At 46.8% G+C, this 22,935-nt stretch overlaps 2 protein-coding genes and 1 non-coding gene across 5 annotated transcripts; 2 read left to right on the forward strand and 1 right to left on the reverse strand.

Annotated features, from left to right (window-relative positions):
• On the reverse strand, positions 9,979-15,018 carry IMP4 (IMP4 homolog, U3 small nucleolar ribonucleoprotein). 2 transcript variants are annotated; one of them, XM_005675815.3, is made up of 10 exons: positions 14,905-15,018; positions 14,372-14,507; positions 14,117-14,225; positions 12,231-12,314; positions 11,416-11,525; positions 11,209-11,341; positions 10,969-11,123; positions 10,778-10,872; positions 10,590-10,663; positions 9,979-10,508 (listed from the first exon to the last, which is right to left on the reverse strand). In XM_005675815.3, the coding sequence occupies exons 2-10, from the start codon at positions 14,372-14,374 to the stop codon at positions 10,396-10,398; spliced, it is 876 nt and encodes a 291-aa protein (XP_005675872.1). In that variant the 5' UTR covers positions 14,375-14,507; positions 14,905-15,018; the 3' UTR covers positions 9,979-10,395. The 2 variants fall into 2 exon arrangements, with proteins under 2 accessions (XP_005675872.1, XP_005675874.1); XM_005675817.3 differs by having other exon boundaries at positions 14,372-14,463; positions 14,905-15,001.
• Positions 14,668-19,197, forward strand: CCDC115 (coiled-coil domain containing 115). Of its 2 annotated transcripts, none has more exons than XM_018065983.1 (5): positions 14,668-15,260; positions 15,340-15,443; positions 15,532-15,614; positions 16,210-16,341; positions 17,836-19,197. In XM_018065983.1, the coding sequence occupies exons 1-5, from the start codon at positions 15,150-15,152 to the stop codon at positions 17,946-17,948; spliced, it is 543 nt and encodes a 180-aa protein (XP_017921472.1). In that variant the 5' UTR covers positions 14,668-15,149; the 3' UTR covers positions 17,949-19,197. The 2 variants fall into 2 exon arrangements, with proteins under 2 accessions (XP_017921472.1, XP_013822962.2); XM_013967508.2 differs by having other exon boundaries at positions 15,128-15,260; positions 16,195-16,341.
• TRNAE-UUC lies at positions 19,807-19,878 on the forward strand. Its single transcript has one exon. It is a non-coding gene; the product is annotated as a tRNA-Glu (tRNA).

Consider the following 22,935-nt stretch of genomic DNA (forward strand, 5'->3'; position numbering starts at 1 on the left):
AGGGATAAGCATGGCTGTATTCCAAACTTTATTTGTGGACTTTAAATTTTAATTTCATGTGTCAGTCTTTTTTCTTTGGTGGGCTGCAGGCTGTAGGTTGCCAATCCCGGTTTAAGTGACTGAGAAGGCAAAAAGCAGGTCAGTAGGGATGTTTCACTTATTGAGGGATTGGGTCACTGCTGACTCACTGTCATCTTTGAAAGTTCAGAGGTCAGTAGTGGCCACCAAGGATTGACGTTATCAGTGAGTTCATTGCAGGCCAGTGAGAGGTCCTTCAACGTTCATGAGACTGTCGGTAGATGTCAGTGGCAGTTACTGGGAGGTCAGTGATAAACTGAAAGTAACCAGGGAGCCATTGGGACTTGGAGTGTTAGTTTACCAAGTAATTGAGGGGTCAAAAGGGTCAGGCAAGTTCATTGAGGACCCCTAACCAGGGCTCGATAGTGAATGTCAGTGTAATCACTGAGATTTCTTGGATGGTCTCAGGACTCAGTTGTTGCACTCAGGGTGGTGGGATAAAGAAGCATCACTGAACTTTGAGAAAATATGGAGGTCCATTGGAGGAGTCACAGAGACACTTGAGCCCCTGAGTAATCATGGACACTAATAGCAATCATTTGGAGATAGTGGACACCAGGGTGAAGGAGGAATATCCACTGCAGATCACAAAAGGGCTTTCTGAACCCTGCTAGTAGTGAATGTCATTGGATGTCAGTAGTCACTGGAAACTGTCAACCTGGAGAGCAGAGGCAACACTGAGGCTCAGTGAGCCCTGCGTATCTGTGGTGGTGACTGGGAAGCAGGGCAGCTAATGCAGCAAATGGGTTCTGGCTAGTTGGGGGATCTCTGTTCCACTAGGGGCTGGAGGTGTGTTTGTCCAACAGGATGGGGTGTCTATATCTATCTGTCCCCCTGGTTTAGGGGACATCTGTCTATCCTGAGCACCTTTCTGATAGGCTGGGGTCTTTCTTACTGGCAGAGTTAAGTCTGTCAAGCTAAAGATCTGGCTGGATAGTTGGCTGGGTAGTAGGATGTCTTTCCACTGTCTCTGTCCAGTGGTGGTACTTTGTCTATTCCTGAAGGATTCTGTCTTTCCGTTGGCTGGAAGCAGGGTGGGAGGGGTGTCCTGTCTGGACACAGGTCTCTCTGGATGTCTGGCTGGTCATCTTCCCACCTGTCTAAGAATCTGTCCATTGTTTGGCTGTCTTGCTATGTAGTCTTTGCCTGGGACTTTATCTAGAAGTCTGTCTTACCAGAGGTTTGTGTGTCTGTCTGCCTGTCTGGGGATCTATCTGCCTATCTGGCCTGTGAACGGAGTGGCTGAGACTTCAGTCCACCTGCCCTGCTTCCACCATGGTTCACTGTTTCTGGGTGCACATTCACCCACAACTCCTTCCTCCCCGTCCCACTCTATGTCCTGCTCTTGTTAAGCGGACTGCCATCCTGACACTGGCCACCCCTCCATGTCTCTTCAGCATCTAGACTCTCCTGGCTTGCCCTCCACTCAGCTCAGGCACTGGGTGTGGGGGGTGGGAAAACCACCAAGACCTCCTCCAGCAGCCGTGGCTCACCCCTCTCCATTCTCCCAGAGAACTGCAAGCTGTGTTCTTGCAATGGGACTCACTGCTGCGGCTTGCCCTCTTGCACACACTCCTGGAGGCAAGCAGTGGGAGCAACTGGCACTGTCCTGCAGGTCCTGGGCACTCCAATACCCACATGCCAATCTGCCACCTGCTTGCCAGCTCAGAGGCCAGCAACAGAGCCAAGTGGACAGGGTGCTGGAAGGTGCTCAGGGAAGCTTTCACAATACTATGCAGAGCCCAGCCTAGGCTGTTGTTACAAAGCGGAAATCGTAAACAGGAGACACCAACTTCACCTAGAAAGCTTGTGAGGAGACAGTCTGAGACTACTGAATTCCCTACTGAAAAGTTCCTCTCCAAATTCCTTGTTTAACTAGGCCACAAGAGGGAAGAAGAAATTTGAAAAAATTCTCCCACTGCTCTTCTCTGTTAAGAACCTTTGGTTGGGTGGGCTTACCTATTGGCCCACCTACAAGTCTGCCATTTGGCAAACAGAAAAATGCCACTCACTCAAGTTATAAATGGCAGTTTGCATTCACCAGTAACTGGTGGTAACTGCCTCTGTGAGGGCTTTTATTCCAGACTCTGGAAACTCTACAAGACAAACCAATTTCCTAACCGAATAAATCACAAAAAAGTTAAAGAGAACACAAATGCTCATAGCAGCATTATTCAAAACAGCCCCAAAGTGAGAAACCAAATTTCATAAACTGATGGATAAAGAAAATATGGTGTACACTGTTAGGGTCCACAAGGGGCTCATGGCGTATTGTTAAAGAAATGGCCCATTGTAGGTGACCTGACAAACAAGAGATGAAGTCACAGTGACCACAATGCCCTGGTGGTGGGCTGTTTTTTCCTTAAAGCAATATCCTGTTTTTCCCTGCTGATGCCAGTGTCTCAAGACTACATGGCCACCAGTCTCTGCAGGGTCTCTGGTCCTGGCACACACAAGGTTGATTTGAGCCCTCTGAGCATCTCTGCCGGGTATGGGGTTTGATTCTAAGCGTGAATTCGCCCCTCCTACCATCTTGCTGGGGCTTCTCAGCCCTCGGACGTGGGGTATCTCCTCACAGCTGCTCCAGCGCCACGCAGTGGCTGCTCCAGAGCCTACTGTCTTGCTGGGGCTTCTCCGACCTTGAACATGAGTTCAAGGGTTTGAGTGTCTCCAGTGGAGGTACGGGTCAGCAGTGGACTGCCGCAGGGGCAGGGGATCTGGGTACAGCAAACCTGGGTATGGCATAAGCCCGCTTGGAGGAGGTCACCATTAACCCCACCACAGAGCTGCCAGGACTTACAAAGGCCTTGGAAATAGACTCTTGGAGGACACAAACAGAACCTTGTGCATACCAGAACCCAAGAAAAAGGAGCAATGACCCCACAAGAGACTGACCCAGACTTGTCCGTGAGTGTCCAGGAGTCTCCAGTCGAGGTATGAGTCAGTGGTGGCCTGCTGCAGGGTTGGGGGCACTGAATGTAGCAGTACATGCCTGGGGCCTTTTGAAGGAGGTCACCATTATCTTCATTGGATTCCCTGGTGGCTCAGACGGTAAAGCGTCTGCCTGCAATGCGGGAGATCCGGGTTTGATCCCTGAGTTGGGAATATCTCTGGAGAAGGAAATGGCAACCCACTCCAGTACCCTTGCCTAGAAAATTCCATGGATGGAGGGGCCTGGTTGGCCTGCACCATAGTTTGGAAGTGAAGTAGCTCAGTTGTGTCCAACTCTTTGCGACCCCATGGACTGCAGCCTACCAGGCTCCTCTGTCCATGGGATTTTCCAGGCAATAGTACTGGAGTGGATTGCCATTTCCTTCTCCAGCGGATCTTCCCGACTCAGGGATGGAGCCCAGGTCTCCCGCATTGTATACAGACACTTTACCTGAGCCACCAGGAAGTCCGAACTCCACCATAGTTTGGCCCTCGGTAAATAACAGGGAAGGAACACAGCTCCACCCATCAACAGAAAATTGGATTAAAGATTTACTGAGCACGGCTCCATCCATCAGAACAAGACCCAGTTTCCCCCTCATCAGTCTCTCCCATCAGCAAGCTTGCATAAGCCTCTTTTCCTTTTCCATTTGAGAGCAGACAGACTGAAAATCACAATCACAAAAAACTAACCAATCTCATCATAAGGACCACAGCCTTGTCTAACTCAAAGAAACTATGGGCCATGCTGTGTAGGGCCACACAAGACAGATGGATCATGGTGGAGAGTTCCGACAAAACGTGGTCCATTGGAGAAGGGAATGGCAAACCAGTTCAGTACTCTTGCCTTGAGAACCCATGAACAGTATGAAAAGGCAAAAAGATAGGACCCGGACAGATGAACTCCCCAAGTCGGTAGGTGCCCAATATGCTACTGGAGATCAGTGTAGAAGTAACTCCAGAAAGAATGAAGGGATGGAGCCAAAGCAAAAACACCACCCAGTTGCGGATGTGATTGGTGATGGAAGCAAGGTCTGATGCTGTAAAGAACAATATTGCATAGGGACCTGGAATGTTAGGTCCATGAATCAAGGCAAATTGGAAGTGGTCAAACAGGAGATGGCAAGTTAATGTCGACATTTTAGGAATCAGTGAAATAAAATGGACTGGAATGGGTAAACTGAACTCAGATGACCACTATATCTACTACTGTGGGCAAGAATCCCTTAGAAGAAATGCAGTAGCCCTCACAGTCAACAAGAGAGTCCAAAATGCAGTACTTGAATGCAATCTCAAAAATGACAGAATGATCTCTGTTCATTTCCAAGACAAACCATTCAGTATCACAGTAATCCAAATTTATGCCCCAACCAGAATGCTGGAGAAGCTGATGCTGAATGGTTCTATGAAGACCTACAAGACCTTCTAGAACTAATACCCCCAAAAGATTGCCTTTTCATTATAGGGGACTGGAATGCAAAAGTAGGAAGTCAAGAGATACTCAGAATTAACAGACAAGTTTGGCCTTGGAGTACAGAAAGAAGCAGGGCAAAGGCTATAGAGTTTTGCCAACTGAACTCACTGGTCACAGCAAACACCCTCTTCCAACAACACAAGACTCTACCCATGGACATCAACAGATGGTCAATACTGAAATCAGACTGATTATATTCTTTGCAGCCAAAGATGGAGACGCTCTATACAGTCAGCAAAAAGAAGACTGGGAGCTGACTGTGGCTCAGATCATGAGCTCCTTATTGCCAAATTCAGACTTAAATTGAAGAAAGTAGGGAAAACCACTAGATCATTCAGGTATGACCTAAATCAAATCCCTTGCAATTATACAGTGGAAGTGACAAATAGATTCAAGGGATTAGATCTGATGGAGTGCCTGAAGAACTACGGAGGTTTGGGACATTGTACGGGAGTCACGGATCAAGACCATCCCCCCAAAAAAGAAAAATGGCTGTCTGAGGAGGCCTTACAAACAGTTATGAAAAGAAGAGAAGCAAAAGGCAAAGGAGAAAAGGCGAGATACACCCATCTAAATGCAGAGTTGCAAAGAACAAGGAGAGATAAAAAAGCGTTCCTCAGTGATCAATGCAAAGAAATAGAGGAAAACAACAGAATGGGAAAGACTAGAGATCTCTCAAAGAAAATTAGAGATACCAAGGGAACATTTCATGCAAAGATGGGCTCAATAAAGGACAGAAATGGTATGGACCTAACAGAAGCAAAAGATATTAAAAGATGGCAAGAAGAGATCGTCGCAACCCAGATAATCATGATGGTATGATAACTCACCTAGAGCCAGACAACCTGGAATGCAAAGTCAGACGGGCCTTAGGAAGCATCACTACGAACAAAGCTAGTGGAGGTGATGACATTCCAGTTGAGCTATTTCAAATCTGAAAAGATGATGCTGTGAAAGTGCTGCACTCAATATGCCTGCAAATTTGGAATACTCAGCAGTGGCCACGGGACTGGAAAAAGTCAGTTTTCATTCCAATCCCAAAGAAAGACAATGCCAAAGAATGCTTAAATGACTGCATAAGGGCACTCACTTCACATGCAAGGAAAGTAATGCTCAAAATTCTCCAAGCCAGTATGTGAACCATGAACTTCCAGATGTTCAAGCTGGTTTTAGAAAAGGAAGAGGAACCAGAGATCAAACTGCCAACATCCACTGGATCATGGAAAAAGCAAGAGAGTTCCAGAAAAACATCTATTTCTGCTTTATTGGCTACGCCAAAGCCTTTGACTGTGTGGATCACAAGAAACTGTAAAATCCTTAAAGAGATGGGAATACCAGACCACCTGACCTGCCTCTTGAGAAATCTGTATGCAGGTCAGGAAGCAACAGTTAGAAATGAACATGGAACAACAGACTGGTTCCAAATAGGGAAAGGAATATGTCAAGGCTGTATATTGTCACCCTACTTAACTTATATGCAGAGTTCATGAGAAATCCTGGGCTGGATGAAGTACAAGCTGGAATCAATATTGCTGGAATAAATATCAATAACCTCAGATATGCAGATGGCACCACCCTTATGGCAGAAAGTGAAGAGGAACTAAAAAGCCTCTTGATAAAAGTGAGAGGAGAGCGAAAAGGTTGCCTTAAAGCTCAACATTCAGAAAACAAAGATCATGGCATCCTGTCCCATCACTTCATGGGAAATAGATGGGGAAACAGTGACAGACTTTATTTTCGGGGGCTCCAAAATCACTGCAGATGGTGACTGCAGCCATGAAAGTAAAAGACACTTGCTCCTTAGAAGAAAAGTTATGACCAACCTAGACAGCATATTAAAAAGCAGAGACATTACTTTGCCAACAAAGGTCCGTCTAGTCAAAGCTATGGGGTTTCCAGTAGTCAAGTATGGATGTGAGAGTTGGACTATAAAGAAAGCTGAGTGCATAAGAATTGATGCTTTTGAACTGTGGTGTCGGAGACAACTCTTGAGAGTCCCCTGGACTGCAAGGAGATCCAACCGGTCCATCCTAAAGGAAATCAATCCTGAATATTCATTGGAAGGACTGATGCTGAAGCTGAAACTCCAATACTTTGCCCACATGATGCAAAGAAGTGACTCTTTGAAAAGTCCCTCATGCTGGAAAAGATTGAAAAGATTGAGGAGAAGGGGACAACAGAGGATGAGATGACTAGATGGCATCAAGGACAACGGACATGAGTCTGAGTAAACTCCAGGAGTTGGTGATGGACAGGGAGGCCTGGTGTGCTGCAGTCCATGGGGTCGCAGAGTTGGACACAACTGAACGACTGACCTGAAAACTGAAACATGACTACCAACCGTGAGAATGCTCCAAATACATGATCACAAGACCCCAGCTGTGAGCTGAACTAAGGACCCCTCCCTTCCAGGCACAATTTCCCATTGATAGGGTATAAGAAGGGTTGGCTATAAAAGGAGAGCACTGGTAAAGGTAGATCCCTTTCTCTCTTCCTATAATGTATCTTTCTCTGCCACGGTCACCTTACATACACATATAATAGAATACTATTTAGGGACAAAGAGGAATGAACTAGTGATACATGCTACATCAATTTTGAAAACACCGAGAAATGTGAACTATTTCCTGCTCTATCAGTGGGCAAGAATGTCACTGCCATCAGTGATTTCAAGCCTCTAAACTTGAATGAGAACTCCCAAAAGGGAAAACGATGCCTGTGATCCAGTAGATACTGCTACCTTGCCCCCCACAGCGATTGCTAAGGAGCTTGGAGTGGGGCGAAGGGTAGGGGAGGGCATTGCTGGATGTGAGCAAAAGCAGCAGTCTTCTGCCACCCCTTATGGTGAAAGAGGAATTAAAGATGTGAACACTCAAAGAGCAAGATTGCGGGATTTGGTCCCAGATAGCAGGAGTGCATATGAAAGGAAAGAGTTCAGGGAGCCCAGAAACTTGCAACTTCCCATATAAAGAAGAGCACTAAATTCCTTGAGACATCTGGTTTTCCTTAACTACAATAATCTTTGATGTTCAGACTGCCTGCCCTCTTTCTTGCAAACTTCTATATACAGCCTGCCTCCCTCTCCATCTTCTTCAGAGCAGCTTCTCAGGGCTACCTGAGATGCTGTTTCCCGCGTTTGAAGTCCTAAACATTCCCACCAAATAACTTCTTATTCTCAGGCTGTGACTATTCTTTAGTTGACAGAAACCAGTCACAAAACACTACAAATTGTATGATTCCATTCCATTACTGAGTGTAAGCTCATACTAAGCTCGCGGCACAACAGGCAGGTTCAAGAGATGAGTCACTGAGACAAGGAATAGAGACTTTATTCAGAAAGCCAGGAAACGAAGATAATGGGTTTGAACCATCTTGCCTGAGTCTGAATTCAGGCTCCTTTATACCAAAAGGGGAGGGAGAAAAGTCAAACACTTCCTGGTTCCCATTCGCCTCCAGAGGGGATATGTTAATTCTCCTTTATACCAAAAGGGGAGGGAGAAAAGTCAAACACTTCCTGGTTCCCATTCGCCTCCAGAGGGGATATGTTAATTCTCCTTTATACCAAAAGGGGAGGGAGAAAAGTCAAACACTTCCTGGTTCCCATTCGCCTCCAGAGGGGATATGTTAATTTCTTCCTCCCTGCAGTCACTCACAGCTGGGCCTGGTCACGATGTTTCCTGGAGCTAAACAAAGGTATTTCAGCCTAACACTCATTACCTGGAAGCAAGGTTCCCAGAAGTGGGCCATTATGTATAGTTTAAGCTTGGAGACAACATCCCTTTAGTGAATAACTTGTAACGGAATACAAGATTCTTTCCTATCACATTTCCTATGCAATGTCCAGAGTAGCCAAGTCTATAGAGACCAAAAGTAGATTAGTGGTTACAAGGTGCTGAGAGTTGGGAGAAGGTTGGAAAGGAATGTGAAGTGACAGCTAAAGGGTATGGAGTTTCTTTCAGAAGGGACAAAAGTGGCCTAAAATTAGATTGTGGTGATGACTGTGCAACCCTGTGAATATAATAAAAAAATATTTAACTGTATACTTTAAACAAATCAATGGTGTTGACATGCATTATATCTCAATAAAGCTGTTTTTAAAAGGACAAGAGAATTGTCAACCATTTGCAATGAAATGCACCTAAGTTGTATCCTGGTTCAAATGAACATACCATATCAGGGAAAACTGAACATTAACTGGATATGTAGAGTAGAATCTGGAATAACTACTGATTTTTTTAAGTGTGACAGTGCTATATTATTTTTGTTGAGTCTTATTTTTTAGAGCTATATGGAAATATTTTTGGATGAAATGATATGTATCTGGGATTTGCTTCAAAATAAACAAGTGGAGCAGGTATCGGGAAAGGGTGCAGCTACAAAGTGGGTTGTTGTATAGTTGCTAAATCCTTTGCGACCCCATGGACTGTAGCTGGCCAGGCTCCTCGGTCCAAGACATTTCCCAGGCAAGAGTATTAGAGTGGGTTGCTGTTTTCTTCTGTAGGGGATGTTCCTGACTCAGGGATCAAACCTGTGGCTCCTGTGTCTCCCGTGTCCTGCATTGGCAGGCGGATTCTTTACTGCTGAGCCACCAGGATACTGGTCAATGAGATGGGCTTCGTGGACTCACTGTACAGTCCTCTCTGCTCTTATTTTCGAATTCTCCACAATTAAAAGACTTTAAACAATCTATCAACGAAAAGGTAAACAAGTTTCTATAAAGAGCTAACAGGTCACAGAGAACACACATATAGCCAATGAATAGCTGAATATGTATGACATCTGTTATGAGCTCCCCTGGTGGATTAGATGGTAAAGAAGCTGCCTGCAATGCAGCACACCCGGGTTCAATTCCTTGGCTCAGGAAGATCCCCTGGAGGAGGGCATGGCTATCCTCTCCAGTATTCTTGCCTGAAGAATCCCATGGCCAGAGGAGCCAGGTGGGCTACGGTCCATGGGGTTACAAAGAGTCAGACATGACTGAGCAACTAACACTGGCATCTGTTACAATTTTCAAAATACATTCAATTGAGGAACAATTTTGCACCCAGAGCTTGACCAAGTCTGACAGTCCCCAGTTATGGCAAGAACACAGGAAACACTCAGATCTACTGACAGTGGCTGGAAGAGACAGCCTCTTGGAGGACAATTCAGCAGCATCTATAATCATTTTCAAGACACAGTTCCACTTGCAGCAGTTTACTCATCAGATATACTTGTATAAATATGCACAGACGTTATGTTCAGTGCTCCTGAAGCAATATTTGTGGCTGTTAAAACAGGAAACAAGTTGAGTTTGTGCCCGTCAAAAAGTGGGGAATTCATATACCAGACATCCTTGATAACTTAAGAGAGATCCTCGGTAATCTAGGGAGATCCTAAAGAGATTCTTAAAGGGAAAGATGACCATACAGAGCTTCCCACTGCTGGTGAACCCAAGTGCACTGGGTTCTCTGAGGAGCTTGAATTACACTCAAAGGAGGCCACAATGAAATGAATAAATGGTTTGCATCTTGTTTATTTTCTGCCTGCCCTGGCTGAAAGCTGGTCCCCAGGGCCAACCTCCACTGTGAGACTTCTGAGCTCACACTTTTATTCCCATTCCCAGATGATGAATGTTCACGGCCACTAACAGCAGCACCAGATCTCCCAGGGTAGCAGCAAACCCTCCCAACAGCCCAGGAGCTAGTCACTGCCTCAGGTCTGCCTTGTCCTACACACAGTGTCACTACCGGGCCTGAGGACGTCCCAGAGCTGCCAGGTCCGCACCTGCGGAGACCCCCACGCCTTTCACGCTCAACCCAACAGACCTGCCCTGACCACTTAAGAGGTAAACAGGGTGCTACAGCAATTAGATTTTATCTGACCTCTCCCCACCTCCCAGGTCCAGGTCCACATCCTCATTAGCGAGTGGGCTACTCGGCACTCAGGAAGACTCTCTTGTGTGCGGTGTTGGTGTAGGGGTGCCAGCGCCATTCTACGTCTGCAGTGGCCTCTTGTTCCAGCGTGCCCAGGCGGATCATGTACACTGGGGGAAGGGGGTGAGATATGGTCACCTACATATCCAGCACTGCCCACCACCAGATGCAGGAGAAAGCCCCAAACTCACACTTCAGCTCAAAGCGCGGCCCAACCTCGGTCAGCTCCACATTGCGGTGGTTGGTCTTCTTGTATACATGGTGCCTGGGGCAAAGGGGGCAGGGTTGAGCGGAGGCAGGGAGCAGCTACAGGATAAACAACAAACAGTACAGGGGCATAAAGGTTGGGACATCACTTGAGCCCAGCCAACAGACCCACCGGAAGGAGATGTAGTCGTCCTGGTTGGCGAAGGTGATGACCCGGTGGCTGTCATCTTTGGGCACAGGGAACAGGTAGCGGAGTATATCAGAGACCTAGGGCAGCAGGAAGAAAAGCCTCAAATGCCTGGCCTCGCACCCCCAGCTCCCAGCCCCCAGCACCCAGCCCCCAGCCCATGGCCACAGACTCACCCGCTTACCCAGGCGAGAGGAGAAGCCGTGTATGATGAGGTGCGGTTTGGCCTCTGATGCAGTGCCCAGGTCAGGGATGTCATGCCTCATGACTACGTTGCACAGTGTGAAGTACGCAGTTGGGCCAAAGGGCAGGTGGCTGACAATGAGCCCCACTGGCAGGACCACACAAGCCGTCAGAGACCCTCTGCTCCTAGCCAGCCACCCTCGCAGCACCGAGCTCCCTCCCACCAGCCTTACCGGGTGTGCCTCGATGCTCGTGGACAACCAGCAGGTCAGTGACCCCATTGGCTTTGCAGGCTCGCACCAGAGCTCCTACCTCATGCCGGCCACGGTTCATGCGCTGGGCACCAGGGAACACCAACTTCAGCTCCTGCAGGTGAACTCCTCTGGTTAGGATGGGGCTCTGAGTCTCTGAACACCTCCCACTCACGCTTGTCGTCATACCTTTGCAAACATCTTAAGGCGGGAACTGGGATCTCGGGAGGTAGTAATCATGACCTTGGGATCCTCAACCCCTGCCCAGCGATACTCATCATCTACGTGGTTGGTCACACCTGTGAGGAGCGTGAGGCACGAGAACACGATATTGCCGACGGAAGTGAAATGCTAATGCCCAGTGGCCAAATCCACCTGGAACAACACTGTCTGACAATACCAGCAAGAATGGAAACGCTCTGTACCTGCTCTGGGCAACAGGGTGGCCCCTGGCCAAACTGGCTACAAGCACAAGTGTGATCGAGGAACTGAATCTTTATATTTGATTCTAGTTCATTTAAGCTCCGGTAATCACACGGAACAAGTAGCTACCATGTTAGCACAAGTCCAGATTCTGTTAAGGCCCAGAGTAACAGACTCCTTTACCTCACAACAAATATTTATGCTGTGATTCCTTTCATATTTGTTGAATAATGCAATGAATCAAACATCTGGATACCAATGAAGTACTGGTAGCTGGGGACACAAATGAAAATAATGACACTGTTCTGTCCCAGCAGAACCTACATTCCTAGTGAGAGGGCCAATTAACAGACAAAACAAAGTACAAAGTGGGGTAATACTGTGCCATGTAAACAGAACTGGGAGCACTCAGTGAGAGGTCCCCTGAGGTGTCATCTGTGCACAGCCATGAGGGTGCCTGGAAGACCGTTTCAGGATCAGGAGCTTCACAGCCTTTCTTCAAGGTGTCTCAGGAATGACACAGAAGTTAGTGGACTCAAGTGCAGGAAGAGAAGCTGGCCCATAGAGTCAGGGAAGGTCACCTTCACCACCGGCATCCTCAAACTCCAGAGACCCCTGTAAGGCCAGAGCTTCCTTGCGTAACTCGGTGGGAATCAGGCGGTTCTCTGCAGGGGGAAAACAGAGAGGTTGAGAGAGACATGCATAGAACCTTCAGTTTTTACAACACTGTACAGACTTGATGGAAAAACACCCCTTTACTCCTTTCTGAGCAGAGAGCTGGTATGTAATTAGAGGTGGAGGTGGTAATGAAACAATTATTTTTGGCTATATGCCACCTTGTTAAGAGTGTTTATAGGTGATTTCATTTACTATGGGTCCTGAGTGTCAAGACTTGAGAGGTTTCTAAACTATGTACCCACAAGTATGCATTCCCTTTGTAGTCAGAAAAAAATTAACAACGTTAAAAAAATAAATGGAAACTACTCATTCTATATTAAGGTGAATCAGAAACCCTCAAATCCTCTGACATTAAAATCATTAATTGTGATGCTCTGGGTCAGAGGTTCCCTCTGTGAACTAAAGCTAGATTTGGCAGAACGGCTGGGCTATGTGGCCATGCCCACTTTGGAGCATGTCGTTTGAACCCAGCACTTCTAACATACCCTGGACAAACTCTTGCACACTGAAGACAGTGTTCACAGCAGCAGGGCTGACCCAAACTAAAAATAAGCTGTCCACCCCCAACAGTGAATTGGATGAAGACCCTGTGGAATATTCACCTGCAGGAGCCTCACCTACACTCAATGTATCTTAGTAACAATGCCAAACAAAAACATAACCTGGCAAAAGAATACACAAAACCTAATACTACCTAAAATCAACCAATATGATTTAGTATTACAAACAAGCATGATATAGGCAAAAAAGAAGAAGAAGGAAATGGCTTATTTTTAATCAATATTCAATACTGTGGTTCTCTAGGGCGGGGAAAATATTTCTGAACTTCCATATATTTATCAGTTTCATTTTTTAACATGAGTAGATAGGTAATTACAGCAGGAGCTCAGTCCCAACGGGATCCATGGGCAGCAGTCTGCCAGGTTCCTCTGTCCCTGGAATTTTCCAGGCAAGGATACTGGAGTGAGTTGCTGTTTCCCACTCCGGGTTTGAACCCACACCTTTGCATCAGCAGGGTAGATTCGTTTACCACTAGCACTGAGAAGCTCTGTTTTACATTATGCTTGACATAAATATACATATACATACTACAATACTTTACATGTCTAAAACCTAAGACAATCAAAGTGAATTTAAAACAGAGGTATTGAGTTGATGTACTATCAGGAAACTGAGCTCCACCAACACAAGAACCAATAAGATACATATAAATAAAGCATTTCCAATCAGGCATGTGTGACAGACTGCTTTAACAGCAGGGCAAATGGAAAGTGGGCAAAATATTGCAAAGTTAAATTCCTAATTTACAACGCAAATAAAATTAAGTTCTACACGAATTAACAGTTTTCAAATACAAGGGACTTGTAACAGTAGTAAAAGACAATCAGATATTACCTTGTAGTGAAAACAGGTAGCAAGAACAGAAACGATGCAGGGGAAATAGGTATATGACCACGTGAAATGTTTAAATCTGGAAAGGCCTAGACACTGCAAATTTGCGACTAAACAACAATAAAGACACTGTAAATAAAATTAATAAGCAAGCTGTAAAATCTGGATACTGTAACATAAATGACAAGTAATTCATACCATCTTGAAAAGAACATTTGCAAACCATGAGGAAGATCGAACAGTTAGGAAAATGGCCAGTAAATACGTGAAAGGATACTCACCACCCTAACACAAGCAAATGCTAATTAAACGCGTTTTACAGCATTGGGGCCTGTTTCTTGTTGGGTTTTAAAACTACGGTCTCTAGAAAAGATCGGAGAGCGGGGGACACACGTACCCTCAAGCGCGCGCCGAACCTTGTCCTTTCTCTCCTGGGCCGTTCGCTCAGCCTCCTCTCGTGCCTTGCGGTACAGGTACTCGCGGCGAAGGCGGGCCTCGCGGCGCAGCTGGGGAAAGAGCGGGCCCATTCAGACGACCCGTTTTCGCCAAGCAAAGCAGGCTCCAGAAACATACGCCCCGACCTCACCGGCCACAACCCCAGCTTCCACGAGCCCCCGACCTCCAAAACAGGAGTTTAAAACATCCCTCCTACCATCCTGAGCGCAACTTCCACGTGGGTCCAGGAGAATCTTTGGATAACACTTGCGCAACGCAGTCCTCGCTTCCGCCGTCCTCACTTCCGCCCTTAATCAAAAGTCGGTACAGACCTCATCGGATTCCGCTGATTCCTACAATGCCCGAAGTTAAAATGGCTAACAGGTGGGAGTCGCAAAGCGATTGGCCAGACTGAAGCGCGTGCTCACTGAAGCAACCAATAGGCAGTATAGGGAGGCAAGATGCTGTCTCGTGCTTAGACCGGCAGTTAATAAAGGCGACAGCCCGGCTTCACTACCTACCGCGAGGAGGCGAATATTCGATTTGAAGGTGAGGAACCCCTAAAATAATCGTAATTGTAGGCTCCAGCAGCTGTAAAAGCTGTTCAGCGATTGACCAGATGATCGCCTACCCGCCCATTCTGAAATTAAAGCCGCCCCTCCTTTAAAATGGATGCCTCGTTTCATCGCCACTCCGACAACCCTACGTTTAAGTCGCAGCGGCTTCCAGAAGTGATTCGGAGATACCCACAGCTCTTGCCGACTGTCCGGGTGGCTGGTCCCCTTCGGATGCTTGCCTGACGAAGGTTATCACTTCCAGGGTCGCAGCTCTGAGGCCGCGCTGATCCTGAAAAGCGCAAAGCAGCCAGCCACAATCCACCCACGACTGGGAGCCCCAGAGAGGGCGGGCCTCGCACGCCTATTGGCTGTCCTGCTAGGCCGGCGGACACTGATTGGGCGACCTGTCAGGAGCCGGCTCTCGACCCTGAGTAGCAGATGGCTTCTCGGGATCTGCGGGCAGAGCTGGACTTTCTTCTCCTGCAGCTCCTTGAAGACCTGGAGCAACTGGAGGCGAAGCGGCAAGCGCTAAACGCCCGGGTGGAGGAGGTGGGAGCTTCGGGCGGGAGGGCAGACTGGCCAGCGCACGGAAGTTACCTTGTTTCACCTCTCTCTCCTCTCTTCCCAGGGCTGGCTCTCGCTCTCCAAAGCGCGCTATGCAATGGGTGCCAAGTCAGTAGGGCCCCTGCAGTATGCGTCCCACATGGAGCCCCAAGTCCGCGTCTGCACCGGGTGAGGAGCCTTGCATGCTGCAGCGGGTGGGCGGGCAGAGGGCCGGGCCGGCGCCGCCAAAGGTCCAGTCTCCCTTCTCGTTCTGTAGCGAGGCTCAGGACGGACTCCAGAAGTTCTGGATGGTAAGAGCCGGCACCCAGACTCCAGAAGAAGTGGGATCCCGCGAGACAGGTGAGCTCCCCCTCTTCTTCCCGTCGGGTCCCTTCCCATATAAAAGATAAAATGCATGGGACGTCTGAGGAGATGATTTTATTTAGGCTGTTGAGATAGAGCCGCGCCAGTTCTGAAGATCTGAATCTTTCAGCAGAGTGAGTTTTTTGCCTTAGATTTATAGGGGGAATAGAAAGTTATGGGTGAGTCCTTTACCGTTAGAACTGTTTTGCAGTCAGAGGAAGTCTCAGCTGAACAGATGTTTATTTCTGTGTCTAGCTAGTTTCAGGGGGACAAATTTCTAATCCCAGTTAATCATTCATGAGACAGTGGGGAGTTGAAGGGTGTGTCTGGCTTTTTAGCAGGTTCAGGCAAAATGGCAAAAAGTCTGTGTACCTTTTTCACAGGAAAACAAGGGGGGTCATTTGCTGATTTTATGTCAATAAAGAAGAGTGTACAGATAAAAGGGGCTTGTAAAAAGGTGTTTTCCAAAACATAAAACGGATTTTACAACAGTTGGTATTTTCTGGGATCTTGAGCTTAGATCAAGTTTAACATTGTCGCCAAGAAGACGGCCAGGTATTAATAACAAGACCCCCAGCGTTTGTTTCTTCAGCTCTGCGCAGGCGCAAGGGTCTCCCAAGGACCCCAGAGCCAGACTCCTCCCCAGCTCCCCAGAACCCTTTGAAATGGTTTGGAATCCTGGTGCCTCACAGTCTGCGACAAGCTCAAGCCAGCTTCCGGGAGGGTGAGTCACCCTGAAAGGGACCTTCTATCTACAGGGAGTGCTAATGCCAGGCTTGGGATTAGTCTGCAAAAGGCTTTGCAGGTTTTCTCCATTTCAGACTTGTTGCACACCTACAGTTTTTTAAAAAAGCATTTATTGGCTGTTGGCAGAGTTCAGGTTCATAGGAGGTGCTGGGGATACAGCAGGAAACAAAAGGTATAACACCCTCATTGGATCTTTATTGAGGGCAGAAAAACAACATGCGTGAAAACAAATAAGTAGGCCCTAAAATACCAGGCAATGAAAGTTGCTATGAAAAAATAAGGTAGAGAGAGCACAGTGGATGGCATAGCCTAGGGGAGCTGTTGTATATTTGGTAGCCTGGAAAGGCCTCTGAAGAGATGAAGGAAAGAGCTTTGTTGGTGATCTGGGGAACAGTGTTCTAGGTGCCGGGGACCAACCAGGGCAGATCTCTGAGGTGATGTTGCATCTGGTATGGCAGAGAGGAGGCCAGTGGACAAGAGTGGAGGTGGTGTGGACAGTGGAAGACAGGGGAAGTTGGGGGAAAACTGCATGTTTTTTCTAGTGGAAACCACAGGATTTGCTGATAGACCAATTCAGGAGTAAGGGAAGGAGGCACCCAGTCTGTAGTCAGAATGCCTGAAAAGGTGAGGCGGGAGGGCCACAGAGCCGCAGCTGAGGTACAGTCAGGAGTGGTGTGGGGTATGTTCCTGGTGTGGTGGAGATTTTGAGTGGATGGTTGGGTACATGTGCCTGGAGTTTGGAAGAGGCCTGGACTGGAGAAAGAGATTTGAGAACTCACTGCATAACACTGGTTTTAAATTCCCAAGTTGCTGACACAGCCACAGCATTAAAGTTGAAATGGGATGAGGTCAGCAGAGGTCCCAGGAATATGAACAGGAAATAAGGGGAAAAGAAGGGAAGAGGCCAGTCAAGAAGACTAAGGAGTGGGGCAGAAGCAACATCAGGAGGGTAAAGTGTTACCTGGAGGGAGTGATCAGTGGGACCAGGCAGTATGGCAGAAGACAGGACTGGCCAGTGGACTGGGTGGTGTGGAGGGCCCAGAGGACTTCCCAACAGCTATTCCAGGAGAGAGATCAAGTGGAAGCAACATAGGCGTGGGTCCAGAATGTGGACCACTCTTGGGGGCAGAGAAAACAAGTAGAAGGAGAGGGCAAGAGTAGTGAGGGCCTGTGATAATGGAGAAAAGAAGGAATGATATAAGGACAGAGACTATGTTATGATCTGTGAATTTTTAGTTCCTGGTGGGTGCTGTAAGAGGGCCAAGGAAATTTGAGGGGGAAGGAACATTTTAGCAATGACCTGAAGGACTTGAGAGTATGAGTCCAGTGAGGTTCTCAAGGAGTCAATGCCAGCTGTACCTGGAATGTTTTAGGAATAGTTTGAAGGCCAGAGTGGCCTGAGGGCGTCCAGAGGCCCTTGAGACATGTGGCACCATAGATACCACAGTGACAATCTCTTCTCCTCCTCTAGGTCTGCAGCTGGCTGCAGACATAGCCAGCCTTCAGAGCCGCATCAGCTGGGGTCGAAGCCAGCTCCAGGAACTCCAGGAGAAACTCAAGCAGCTAGAACCCAGGGCTCCCTGACCTGTCACCACAGAAGCAAGGCAGTGGGAACAGCTATTCTTCGATGTGGCTCCCTTATCAGCCCTTCCTCCTTCACAGATTGCCCACCACCCGAACTAACTCCTGCTCCTTAATACTTCTCTGGTCTGCATGTTTCCAACTTTGTTAGGTGGGGAAGGCTGAAGAGGCAAACTGCATAATGTTGAAAGTTACTACTGTGAAACCACTTGTAAACTCACATCCATGTAGAGCAGTCACAAAGCTGTTAGGTTAGTTCATATTATTGAACAATAACAACTTCATCCATCAGTTAGCTGTGGTTTTTCATTACTGGATGAAATACTACACAGCTAGTGGCAGGGAAGGACAAGAAGTAGGTGCTTCAGTTTCTCTAGATCCTTAAAACTGACTTTGATGGAGGAAAAAAAACATACATAGCTACACAGATCAGGACAGAATGATTCTGCACTGATAGAAAAACACACATACCTAAGTAGATGGGGAATGCTTAGCAGGTTTTAAGCCAGAAAGTAAAAAGGATCTGACCTAAATTTTCAAGGGAACTCTTTCAAGAGACCATTCAGGTTTTTAAACGACTGCTTTTGCCTTTCAAGAATGAGTCTTTTAATTTGTTGTGGGGCCAGAAACTCTGTGTCCTGGCTTCATTTTTCTATGGGCTTGTTGATATTTTTAGCAGTTTCTAGGAGCTTATGGGGATGTTAGTTTTTTGTTTATGAGATGTATCTTTTTTCCCAGTTTTTGTGTTTTAACTTTACTTATGGTGGGTTTAACGTTTTATTATAAACACATTGCATTAAACTGCACAGAACAGTTGAATAGCGTAATGAGTAAGGTGAAAGCTGTCTCAGCTCTTGTGTGTTTAAATCAAGTTTCTTAGAACAGTTGAAATGATCAGGTAGCTATTTTATGATTTCTGGCTTTGGGATTGCAGTTGATGGGATAATAAGGGAATTCTCCAGTGTTTTCCTCAAGAACTTTTGTATTCAAGTGAAGTATGGGGTGAGTCCTGCACTCAACTTCCTCTTTTCTACCATAGTTCATACAGTGGACCATCCTTAGCGCTGATTTGAAATGCCACCCTTCCCTTTCGGTTAATCCCAGTGTTGTATACCCCTACCATATTTTGGCATTAACATTTTTTTCATTTATCTTAATGTAAGTTAAGACAGGTACCAGTGTCAACACAGACACTGTTTTAATTCTTGAGCCTTTAATAAAAATATACTTGAATCGCAGTAGGACAAATTTTCTGGTTGGATTGGAGGAATTTTGGAGAGGGGGCACCCTACCTTTGTCTGTGAAAAACTTAATTGAAGCACTTGAAACAATGTGACTGAAGGGGAAAAAGGCATCCCTCCCCCAACACAAAGGTTGCATTTCAGAGATTCTCAAGCCAAAATGAGCGAAGGTGAACACCCTGTTTTCGCCATTCTAGGAAAAGATTTTCTCTGGGAACCTGGTCCTGAGGCGGGTGCCGGGGGAGGGGAGTGGCCACGGGGAGAGAAGTCTTTTGTTTTAGACGTCAGTTGACAACGAAGGTCAAGCAATAGCCCTCCTTCGTTTACTGTTTGAAACTAGGCTTCGGGGGCGCCCAAGGTCCAAGAGGGATGCAAGCGCCTCGTCACCCACTCTCGCTCGGGTCCTAGAGGGCGCTTTTCCGGAGAAAGAGGCCATACCTTCAAGAGACGCCCGGATGCGCTGACGAACACTGCGTAGGCAGACCCGAGCTCGCGCAGCCGCAGTCAGGCCGAAATGCTACAAGCGCGCGCAAAGCGAAGTGCGCGGGCTTGTGGGTGCGCTGACGACAGGCTGACGCAGATGATATAGATACGAGTAAGGGAGCAGTTCTTTCAGTGGTTCCCATATGGTCTAGCGGTTAGGATTCCTGGTTTTCACCCAGGCGGCCCGGGTTCGACTCCCGGTATGGGAACTTCGAGTGCCTTTTTACTTGGAGTTATTTGCCAAAGTTTCAGTGTTTTGCCTTTAGTACATCTCAAGTCCGATTACCTGTTTCTTTCCATTTAATCCTAGCGAAATCGATGCCCAGGAAGCTCCGAGGCCCATTCTTAAATGTTTTAATCATTGTCAGTTTTCATCACATTATTAGCTGCTGCTGCTGCTAAGTCGCTTCAGTCATGTCCGACTCTGTACGACCCTATAGACGGCAGCCCACCAGGCTCCCCCTTCCCTGGGATTCTCCAGGCAAGAACACTGGAGTGGGTTGCCATTTCCTTCTCCAATGCAGAAAAGTGAAAGTGAAGTCGCTCAGTCGTGTCCGACTCTTCGCGACCTCATGGGCTGCAGCCCACCAGGCTCCTCCGTCCATGGGATTTTCCAGGCAAGAGTACTGGAGTGGGGTGCCATTGCCTTCTCCGACATTACTGGCTAGTTGTTCTCTAACAGTTACATAAGATACCTTATATACTGCCTATATAATACAGTACCTTAATACTACAGAATTAATAATATTATTTACATGTTAAATATTTAATTTTTAAATATTAAACCCCCGCTGCGCTGGGCGTCCCTGCTCTCCGGCTCCTCCCTGAAGGGCTGTGCGGCAAGTAGAGGTGGAGCCCCACCGCTGCAGATTGGCCCAAGAGACTTCCGGCAAGCCAGGGTGAGCAGCTGCTGACCTGAGTCCCCGGAGGGGCGATGTGCTGGGTGCGGGGAGGAACTGGAGAGTTCCCTGAAAAATTTAACTTTCTTAGCCCTGAGGCTGCTGTGTTCCTCCTGTGATCCAGTGGCTGGAGTTCCTGATAAGAGGGTAACAGGCACGAAGGCTCAGTGCAGTGCAGTTCAGTCGCTCAGTAGTGTCCGACTCTTTGCGACCCCATGAATTGCAGCACGCCAGGCTTCCCTGTCCATCACCAACTCCCGGAGTTCACTCAAACTCACGTCCATCCGTCGAGTCGGTGATGCTCTGCTGTCATCTCATCTGTTGTCCTCTTCTCCTCCAGCCTTCAATCTTTCCCAGCATCAGGGTCTTTTCCAATGAGTTAATTCTTCGAAGCAGGTCGCAAAACTATTTTTAATATACTGTCTAGGTTGGTCATAACTTTTCTTCCAAGGAGCAAGTGTCTTTTAATTTCATGGCTGCAGTCACCATCTACAATGATTTTGGAGCCCGCCAAAATAAGGTCTCTCACTGTTTCCATTATTTCCCTATTTGCCATGAAGTAATGGGACCAGATGCCATGATCTTCGTTTTCTGAATGTTGAGTTTTAAGCCAACTTTTTCACTCTCCATTTTCACCTTCATCAAGAGACTCTTTTGTTCCTCTTCAGTTTCTGCCAGAGGGTGGTGTCATCTGCATATCTGAAGTTATTGATATTTCTCCCAGCAATCTTGATTCCACTTGTGTTTCATCCAGCCCAGCATTTCACATGATATACTCTGCATATAAGTTAAACAAGCAGGGTGACAATATACAGCCTTGATGTACTCCTTTCCCAATTTGGAACCAGTCTATTGTTCCATGTCCAGCTCTAACTGTTGCTTCTTGACCTGCATACAGTTTTCTCAGGAGGCAGGTCAGGTGGTCTGATATTCCCAACGCTTTAAGAATTTTCCATAGTTTGTTTGTGATCAGCCAAGGGCTTTGGTGTAGTCAATAAAGCAGAAGTAGATGTTTTTCTGGAATTCTCATCCTTTTTCAATGATCCAGTGGATGTTGGCAATATGATCTCTGGTTCCTCTGCCTTTTCTAAATCCAGCTTGAACATCTGGAAGTTCTCAGTTCACATATGGTTGAAGCCTCACTTGGAAAATTTTCTGCATTACTTTGCTAGCGTGTGAGATGAGAGCACTTGTGTAGTAGTTTGCACATTCTTTTGCATTGCCTTTCTTTGGGATTGGAATACAAACTGACATTTTCCAATCCGTGGCCACTGCTGAGTTTTCCAAATTTGCTGGCATATTGAGTGCAGCACTTTCACAGCATCATCTTTCAGGATTTGAAATAGCTCAACTGGAATTCCATCCCCTCCACTAGCTTTGTTCGAAGTGATGCTTTCTAAGACCCACTTGACTTCACATTCCAGGATGTCTGGCTCTAGGTGAGTGATCACACCATCGTGATTATCTGGGTCATGAAGATCTTTTTTGTACAGTTCTTCTGTGTATTCTTGCCATCTCTTCTTAATATCTTCTGCTTCTGTTAGGTCCATACCATTTCTGTCCTTTATTGAGCCCATCTTTGCATAAAATGTTCCCTTGGTATATGTCTAATATTCTTGAAGAGATCTCTAGTCTTTCCCATTCTATTGTTTTCCTCTATTTGTTTGCATTGATTACTGAGGAAGGCTTTCGTATCTCTCCGTGCTATTCTTTGGAACTCTACATTCAGATGCTTATATCTTTCCTTTTCTCCTTTGCCTTTTGCTTCTCTTCTTTTCCCAGCTATTTGTGAGGCCTCCTCAGACAACCATTTTGCTTTTTTGCATTTCTTTTTCTTGAGGATGGTCTCGATCACTGACTCCTGTATACTGTCCCAAACCTCCATCCATAGTTCTTCAGGCACTCATCAGATCTAATCCCTTGAATTTATTTGTCACTTCCATTGTATAATCTTCCTAGATATGGATGGCTCAGATGGTAAAGTGTCTGCCTGCAATGCGGGGGACCCAGTTTCGATCCCTGGGTCAGGAAGATCCCCTGGAGAAGGAAATGGCAACCCACTCCAGTACTCTTGCCTGGAGTATTCCATGGACAGAGGAGCCTGGTAGGCTACAGCCCATGAGGTTGCAAAGAGTCGGACATGACTGAGTGACTTCACTTTCACTGTATAATCATAAGGGATTTGCTTTAGGTCATACCTGACTGGTCTAGTGGTTTTCCCTACTTTCTTCAATTTAAGTCTGAATTTGGCAATAAGGAGTTTATGATCTGAGCCACAGCCAGCTCCTGGTCTTGTTTTTGCTGACTATATAGAGCTTCTCCAACTTTGGCTGCAAAAAATATAATCAATCTGATTTCGGTATTGAC

Source organism: Capra hircus, chromosome 2 (assembly GCF_001704415.2).
Source record: "Capra hircus breed San Clemente chromosome 2, ASM170441v1, whole genome shotgun sequence".
Taxonomy (NCBI): Eukaryota; Metazoa; Chordata; class Mammalia; order Artiodactyla; family Bovidae; genus Capra; species Capra hircus.